Here is a 9,303-nt window from a genome sequence, read left to right on the forward strand (position 1 = left end):
TTACTAATTTTATCAAGAAATACTTTGCAAGTTGAGCTTGAAGTTATTATCATGGTATTTAAACAATTAAAATTTCTTTAGTTCTAAAAATTTTGTAAACAACATACCAGTGGCGACGCGTGGTACTTTTGTTAGAAGGTGCGCAAAATTTTTTACTAGCTTAAAAACAAATTAAAATCCTTTGACTTAAAACTTTTTTCAAAACTAATTTTAATCTTATCTAACTACTTCAATAAAATTATTTTATTAAACAAGTTAAAGTTACAGTTATGAAAAACACTTATTCATTTTAAAACATAACCGTTTTCAATAATTATAGCTACTTTAGAAACATTAAGGTTTTATAAGAACATTTTTAACTCGCACAAGTATAAAATTACTAAATGGAAATTATGAACTAGGTTCTTACGGCTAATAATTAAAAACTTAAAATAAGTATTCTTATTTGTAAAAAACTTGTTGTTAAAATAAGTTATTTGTATGAAACTTTGACAAGGCATCTTAGTATATCAGAAGCTAAAAATTAAAAGCAAATATTCAAATAAAGTTAGAACATTTAATTTATTGTTTAGGTGTTTTATAGTTAAAAAAATTGAGCATCTTTCAAGCCATGTTGCTGACGAGCTCGTAGAAATACAATTCCGTTCTGCTCCTGTAGCCGAAAGATTCCGGCCATATATGAACTTGCGTCACGCCCGACTTCTTCTTCAACCATTTGACGAAATGGTGCAGTTTGCCGTACTTCCACTCGGATGGTTTGTCGAAATGGTGCTTCTTTCTTCCCGACAAATTCGGGAGTTGGTACATTTTCGACTTGATGCCGATTTGTATTCTGGTCGAAAAATTAATTTGAAATGATTTTAAAATAGGCTTTATGTAATACTGTTTTTAAGGGTTATAAGTGTTCAACATGTTAGAGTTTTTATTTATTTTTTTAAAGTGTGATAACAAGTCTGATCAATAAACTTGTTGATGAAAAATAAAGTTGTATAACTAATATCTTTGTTATCACTATAAATTATTTGAAAAGTTACTTTAAAAAATTAAATAAGAAAATAATAAAAGGTAGTTTAAAAATATACCTTAGTGTTTTTCACCTTAACACATAAAGTTTTTGAATATCTAATACAACAGTTAATATAACTGTTCTAAATAATATATTTTTATTGAATTTTATAAAGTGTACATTGATTAAACATTTATCATATCAAAACTTAATATAAATTAATTCTGCATAAATGCTTTCAATCAGATTTTAAAAGGCCGATATATATATATATATATATATATAGAATTTACTATACAAAATATATTTTAAGTTAAAAAAAAAATTCTAAGAATTTCTAGTATAACTTTAATAAGACGTTAGCATGGTAAAAAAACTTAAAAACAACTAAAAATTAAGTAAAAATCTATTTTCTAGCTAACCTATCTAGGTTTATTTGACTTTTGAGCTCATTAATGTTTTTTATATTCTTTTGAACATTTGTTCCGAAATAAGTCATTCCCATTGTAACAAAGTAGTCAACTTTTGTTGTGTTGTATACACCGTAGTACTACCAAAATAATTCGTATAAAAACTTGTTTATTGAAGATTAAAATTACAATATTTTTACAGAGAAAATCATCACCTACAAAGTACTTTAAATTAAGTCTCGGACAAACTATTATTTTTATATATAGTATACAATTGCAAATTACAAAAAAGATATTTTGAAAACCTTTTTTACTAACCATATAAATAAAAATTATAAATTTTAACTTTACATGGGAAGTCTTTAATAAATATGATGAACCAGGGACGTAGCTAGCTCAAAAAAGTTACAATGTTAAAAAAATTAAGACATATGAAATAATGCGTTGAAACGTCCTTGCGGGAACAAAGCAATTTAAACTACTTTTAATGTTGTTGAATTTAACATGAAAGTATACAGTTATGTTAATACTTCAAAAATAAATGGAATGTTGAAGTATGAGTGATAACTGTACACAAGGCAGTTTATGTTGCTCCACACCCCCTATGATTCTTTGTGTGTTATCACTTGAATACACCCATAAAACTTTCATTAAAAACAAGTATAAGAAAATCACAATTTAACTCAAAAACAGTTATATATATTAACTGTACAACTTTCAAAGTTTTTGTTGAAGTTTTCAAAATTAGTATAAGATTCATCTTTTAAAAATATTAAATAAAAAATTACCGTAAAACCGATCACAAGTAATTGTTGAGCTTTAAGGCATATAAAGATACAAAAGTTATGAAAACGTAACTAAAGTAATTTGTAACAAACAACCTTTAAGATTCCCCAATCTGATATACAAAAGTCCAACTCTTTACCATGAGCATGCATTTTAGAGGCTAATGCATCAAGAAAGTCCCTGCAAAAATTATTAAATTTGTAAATAAAGTAATTAGAATCTTTTTTAATGTAAAAATGTTAAAGATTAAATTTAAAACTAATTAATTTACATTTATATAAAAAAAGTCTTTAATTATTTAAATTTAACTTGGTAAACAAAAACAAACGCAGTCAGTCGTGCATGTTCGATAGTGTAGTTTATATTTGGTTCATAATCAATCATAAGTCCATCCCATCCAGCAGAAACTGTCTTCTGAACAAGATCATCTATTGTTGAAGACCTGATAAGTTATAAGGATATTACATTATCAAAATTTACATTAGCTTACTAAAATTGCTTAAATTTTTGATAAACTTGCAAAAGTAATAAAGTTTTTCCAATTATATTTCATTATACTACAAAACTTACAATATTAAAAGAAAAACGATTTGTACATACACTACTACTTAACTCTAATATAAGTAAGCAATCTTATTAAAAAATTTTAAGAGCTATTTTCTAAAAATAAAATTATTACAACCATAACAAGTAAACATCTAACACATAAAAAAACACCGAAAATTTTAATTAATAATCATCTACCTGTTCTTGGTGCCAGCCTTCAGTTTGATCATGGCTTCGTAAGTTACTTTGACGTGAGGCACGTATTTAGGTTTTGATTCGGGGAAGTACCGGTTCATGAGATGCTGGAGCTCCTTCATCCTTTCATCGGATCTTAAAATGTATTTATAACTTTTTGAAATAAAGACATTAAAACAGATAAGTAGTTTTTGTTTTGAAATAACAGTTTCATACTTAATTAAAAAAAAGTTATTGATAATTGAATAAATGTATAAATATTAAAAACAATTATTCAAAACTTCACCAACATCTTTCTCACAACACCAGTGACAATTTTCTTCCCGCGTTTGACAGCTTGCAGCCTGTAAATGTTGCAGCACGGGTATATTGCCCTGACATTCCTGACAATGTTGTGGTTTATGTTGCGCTTTAGATCCTCCCGCAGGTTGAAGATGCCGGTGAGGTCGTACTTGATCCACATGTTGAACACCTTCTCGTTGTCAGCGTTGAACTTGCCCGTTTGAAAACCTGATAGATAAAAGATGGGTAGTTGAAGTTAATTTTTGAAATTATAGTACTGGGTTTCGGATGAAACTGACCAATAGTTTTCTAATCACTGTTGAAAGTTAAAAAAAAACTTTTAAAAAGGCGTTTTAAACTGGTGAAATACTTTTTTTTTATAAAGCTCTAAAACATTTCTTGACTACTTTAATTTTGCTTTATACCACAAATAATCATCGATGTATTACGACGTCTAGTTTGAAAGTCTAAAATGGAGGACATTTTAAATAGATATAGCAAAATCTGACCCTGGGCTTCGGTTTAAATTGATTTTTAATTTTCTAATCACTGTTAAACACAACAAAACTTTTAAAAAAGAGTTTTTTTTTTAATGTTCAAAACTATTACCAACAATTTTAAGTTTTTCTACGTATAGATATTAAATTGAAAATTCATTATGACGTCACAAACGTTTTCTGGTTGTGCAGTAAGCTCCCTCCATGACGACGCGGGAGTGGGGGTGGGACTTGTAGTAAAATCCCCTCTTTGATTTTTTTCTGCAACTTTTGTCTTCATGTTGAAGAACCAACGCTGCCCTCATCGTGGCCAGCCAACCGTAGCGACAACTTAGTATAAAGAAAATTAAATAACATAGTGAAATAATTTAATGAGTTTTCATAATAAAGAGAAACTTATTTAGTAAAAATAACTTTATTTCGTAGAATATGTCTAAATTCACAGAAAATTTCATTTTTTTAAAGTCAACCGTAACGACAACTTTTATAGAAAAAACTAATATTAAGTACAGTAATTAAGTGAGTAGAAAGATGAGTAAAGATTTTTTAAATTCAAGTCGTAGTAATGAAGTATTTAGATAAGTATATACTAAAAAATGCAGCATTCAGAAAGTCTCAGAGCTTCTAAATCGAAACTTATAAGATTAATTTGCTTTCAATATTTTTAATTTAGTTTCAGCTGATCACTTAATTTTAAAGTATTCTATAATACATATTTATTTAGATTTTAGAAGATAAATTCATAAAATTTAAAAGGATCATCAAAAACATCGGCGAAAGTCTGCAAATCAGAAGCCAGTGCTTTCGTCTGCCGTGAGACAAAGCTCAAGTTTAACAAAAGGCTATCTGATTAGTCCTAATCAGGACAAAACCGGTCTCAGTCTACCGAGGGCTTGTGGTCTGATGATCGAATTGGTATGATCACCCCTTTTCTTAAATTTTAAAAAGCATTTAAAGATAAAATACTTTTTTATAACTCTAATTACTTTTTTATATGATTATAATTTATAAAAGTTTTAGTATTAAGTATTCTGTTATACAAATTTTATGGTAAGCTTTAAAAAAATAAGGGTTTATTTTATCGAAAAAAGCCAACCTTAAAAACTGAAATAGTGATTTTAATAATATAAGTTTCAAACTAGAGGAATAAGATTAAATGTAGTTTTGTTTATATATCTTTTTTAAATATTTGAAAGCTTATTTGAATTTTTTTATCGAAAAAGTGAGAAACTCACTTAAATGACAAATTAACTAACTTGTGAAAACCGTATTTGTAAGCATATTCTACTTGTTTTGGCAATGCAAGATACAAGCCAATAGATTTGCATAAATCTTCGGCTTGGAAAAAGTTCACAGATCTTTCAATGAAACTCAGTTTTTCTGTTTCACATATTCAAAAAGGAATTTAAATATTTTTTAGAAAACTTTCTATTAAACTTAACTAACGTTTCTCATATTGCAGAGTTATGTTCTGACATTTTACTAACGATGTTAGGCTTGTTAAAACAAATACTTTTAAGTACAAACCAAACATCTTAACAGCTCTGTAAAACCAAACAACTCAGTTAGAATTTAATTTAATTTTTAATTTTTTTTATTACTAAGACTTAAAAGTAGTTAAAATTCAACGTAAAACTAATCTTTAGTTAGTTTTTCGATTTAGAATTTTTGATAGTTCAAAAAATGTTTTATAGATTATTTTACAGTTTTCAATCATAAAAGACTTTATGGTTAGTAGACACTTAACATAAGACCATATAATTTTTTATATAAAATTAAAACTAAAAGAAAACATTTTTACTTGTTAGGCAGATTTAATTTTTAGTATAAAATTTATTTTAATAATTCTATACCTGTTCATATCAAAAATAAATGAGCTGATTTTAATACGTATAAAAAACTTTATATAAAACTTTCCTTTTGAAAAGGATGTTACGTTTGTTACGTTTTAGTTTCTAAACGGTTTAACCTACTTTAAAAGTTGTACTTAAATTTAATAACGTTTGTTGTCAATTATAAAACAAAATCTATAGAAGCTTTATATACGTCCTTTTTTTTAAGGATAGTTAAATGTTTAAATCTGTATACACCAAGAAAAATAAATTTGTTTTACATAATTTGAGCTAAAAAAAAACTAGGTTATAAAAAATTATAATATTTTTTAAATTTAGGATTTATTATTTGTATAGTTAAAAATATATTTAAGCTTCAATTATTAAAACTATATTACTTTTTAATTGATTATTAATCATGTTGTAAATAGTTATGTACAATTTTATGAATTTATTAACATATAGTTAGTTTTTATAAAGTAGTTTGAAACGTCAAATCATATTAAACTAAGTTACTGTATATAAATAATAAGTATATAAATAAAATTCAAGCAGTGTTTAGTTTTAGTTTCTTTCAGTACTTTACATGTAGCTCATACTTTTTTATTGATAGTTTCATTTATGTTATTTGCTTAAATACTTTTCTGTTTATAGCTATTTCAGAAAAAGAGTTAAATTATAACTAAGAAATAACTTAGTACGTTCAATAACTAAAATAATTTATATATTTACATAAATTAAAGTTTAAGTTAAAACTTTTTTAGCATAATAACTTTATAACTGGTAATAACTTTTCAAAACTTATATTTGATGCAGACAGCTTTTTAAATTCCAAACCTAAATTTTTATAATATAGTTTAGTCTTTTTCTTTAAAACTTTCATGTTTAAATTAAAATCAACTGAATTAAGTTACTAACTCGACTTTGTTAAAAAAAAACTAAAATTTAATACAATTTACATTGTGAAAATTTTTCCTATGCATGAAAGTTATCTCTACTACTAATAAATCATAAGTAAGCAATGAAGTTATTTGACGTAGCATTTATACAGAATTTTCTTTGGAAAACACGTACGTATTTGTATACGTTGAACAGAATATAAGTTTCTATTCACTTTATCGGAACTATTTTTTTAAAGATTGACGTAATTTTTAAGTATAAACACATTAAGCTTCCAGTGAAAATATAAACATGAACCCACATAAACAAAAATTTTAAGTAATCCTCTAAATATCTTAAATTCAATAGCAATACTACATTTAAGCATATATTCGATTTTGGTTAATTAAACAAAAAATAAATTTTAAAGTTCGTAGAACTTATCAAATGTTTTTCAATGTTGTATGAGATGGCAGTAGTTTTTAAATAGTAGAGGATCAAATAAAATATGGTTTAAGTAAATTGGCTAAAAAAAGCTTATACACTATAGATAGAGTATAAACAGATTAAAAAATAACAAACAAACTATTCTGAAGATATTTTTTCTTTGTATAAAATTATATCTTTAACTTTTTCCACTTAACTTATATTTTTTATTACCGATAGGCAAATATATAAAATATTAGTTTAACCACTTACAAAATTAATAAAATAAAAACTATGCGGCCATTTGTACATATTATTAATGTTATAAAAACTCAAAATTAGTCACGATTTAATATATAGAACACCCACACTTAGATCAAAACCGGGAACTAAGCGAATAAAGTTTCGAATATTTTTCAATAACATATTATGACCGGTAAATGTATAAAACTCTTTTTCTAAAAATTAGAATTAATTTATAAAAGTTTTGATATTAAACTAGCATATTAAACGATATTAAGAGCTTACAAGCTTTCAAGAAAAATGACATAATTTTGTTGTCGTCTAAAAGAAGTAATTAAGATAATATTTTTTTAAACTTTGATAATAAATTCATGACCTAGTTAAGTGTAACATTATCAGTAGGCTGACGAAGATTTAAGACTTCGTTTTAGGATAATACTCTTTATCTGGGTTGAGAGAGATAACTTTAACTTTTTTAAAGCTCACAGACGTGTCTACCTGACTTGTCAATAACACTGTTATCGGTAGCTAAATTAGATTATTTTTATTTAAATAAAATAAAGTAACTTGTAGTAAATATTTTCACTATGTGAAAAAATATGTAAACTAAAAAGTCAGAAAAGGTATATGTACAACACAAAAAAGAAACTATAGAATAAAAAAGCTTGTGATAAAAGTATTTATTTAGCATATGTAAAAAGTGCTTCATGGTTTTTAAATGATTCTACTTGTTTAGTAAAAAAATAAAAAGGCTCTTTAACTATTCGAAGTGTTTGTTATACAATAGGCTGCATCGGGTGCTTTTCAAAAGTTAAACTCTTGTATGAGAGCGTTTATAAAATTCCAAGCGTTGAAAGCCATATAAAAAAGCAGCACAAAAAATATTATCTTCCTGGGTAACTTTGAGCTAATGACATTTGAAAACTTACTTTGCCCTTAAAAAAAAGATTAACATGGAGGTCAAATTTTATTTTGTACAATTTTTTCACTTTGTTTTTGATTTTTTTACATTAAATTTTAATTTCACGTATGAAATTTTGTTTTACATCTGTACATAAAAATTATAATCAATTATTAGGAGTGTTGTCTTTATAAAACACATGAATTAAAAATATTTGTTATCTTTTTATCATCAAAATATGAGAATTAGCAATTCCTTTCTATCCTTCTCAATAACTTATTTTTTAATGTGTCTTTGTTTCTTGAAAAATTCCTGCACTGTTTAACACCTCGTTCGGCTACGTCGTTGACAACACTCACGTCATTTACTATCGCCTTTGCGCCCAAGTAATCCTTGAAGTTAACCAATTGTTCTCGAGCTTTGTTAAAATACGAATGACTTCAGTCTTGGAATAAAATAATATATGGAATTACTTCTAACGAAGTCTCCAAGATCTATATTTTGGATAGCACACACACGAAATTTAGTTAATTATTTTTCCGTTTTAAATTTTGTGGTCTGAACTTCTTTTTTTTTCGATAATTTAAAGGATTGGAAACAGACTGATAAAGTAGTGTCGATATCAAACTTAGAGAAATTACTTCTTCACATACTTCAATCACCAATATCTTTTAAAAAAGATGCAACTTTTTTAATTGAACTAATGTGGGGATGGGCAACGTACAGCGCCAACGTTTAGAAAATTAAGTGGAATCTGACACGCTAAAGGTAAATTTGGTCCACTAAACAAGTTTTGAAAATTTCTTCAGATGTGGGTCAGAAAACTGCAGCTTTTGACGAGTAAAATATTAAACGGTCCATGAAAGGTACTGCGAAAGAAAGTCTAAGAAACTTACACTGGATATTCTGAGGTTTGTAGTAAGGAGCAAATAAAAAGGACATGAATTAAATTTACGAGTCGAAACTTACATTAGACATTCTAAAGTTTTTAATTTTTAAGAACAAAAAATGTTTTTTTAAGGAACTGAAAAATTGAGTAGTTTTGTGAATAAAATGAAATACTCCGACCTAGGGACTAAATTTATCCTTTATCTGTCCCGCTGACTTAAGCTTTTTCCAACCCTATTTTAAACTGTAGTCTTATATTAGTATAAAATAATAGTTATAGATGTATTATCTTATGTGTTTTCTAAATAAAAAAGATTTGCTACTAACCAACATATTTATTATTAGAAGAGTGCATGTCTGCTGAACTTTTTTGTTATCAACAAAAAACTAAAAAGTCATACTTCTTTTTACA

General features: G+C 26.2%; 1 protein-coding gene across 1 annotated transcript; it reads right to left on the minus strand.

The window, feature by feature from the left end:
* Positions 1-392: 392 nt before the first annotated feature.
* Positions 393-5,262, minus strand: LOC145838531 (uncharacterized). Its single transcript, XM_082946142.1, has 9 exons — positions 5,169-5,262; positions 4,979-5,102; positions 3,898-4,052; positions 3,234-3,453; positions 2,947-3,078; positions 2,531-2,644; positions 2,298-2,382; positions 1,429-1,556; positions 393-832 (listed from the first exon to the last, which is right to left on the minus strand). Exons 1-9 carry the CDS (start codon positions 5,254-5,256, stop codon positions 604-606), a joined length of 1,275 nt encoding a protein of 424 aa, XP_082802268.1. The 5' UTR covers positions 5,257-5,262; the 3' UTR covers positions 393-603.
* Between the last annotated feature and the right edge of the window lie 4,041 nt (positions 5,263-9,303).

This window comes from Thalia democratica, chromosome 6 (assembly GCF_965202585.1).
Source record: "Thalia democratica chromosome 6, ktThaDemo2.hap1.1, whole genome shotgun sequence".
NCBI classification, from domain to species: Eukaryota; Metazoa; Chordata; class Thaliacea; order Salpida; family Salpidae; genus Thalia; species Thalia democratica.

Excerpts from the sequence above, each read along its gene's own strand:
- LOC145838531 (XM_082946142.1), bottom strand. The coding sequence starts at position 5,256 with ATGTTTGGTTTGTACTTAAAAGTATTTGTTTTAACAAGCCTAACATCG. Across the intron at positions 3,454-3,897 it reads TTACTGCACAACCAGAAAAC|GTTTTCAAACGGGCAAGTTC; the intron begins GTTTGTGACGTC and ends TTTATCTATCAG. Across the intron at positions 2,645-2,946 it reads AAGGCTGGCACCAAGAACAG|GTCTTCAACAATAGATGATC; the intron begins GTAGATGATTAT and ends ATAACTTATCAG.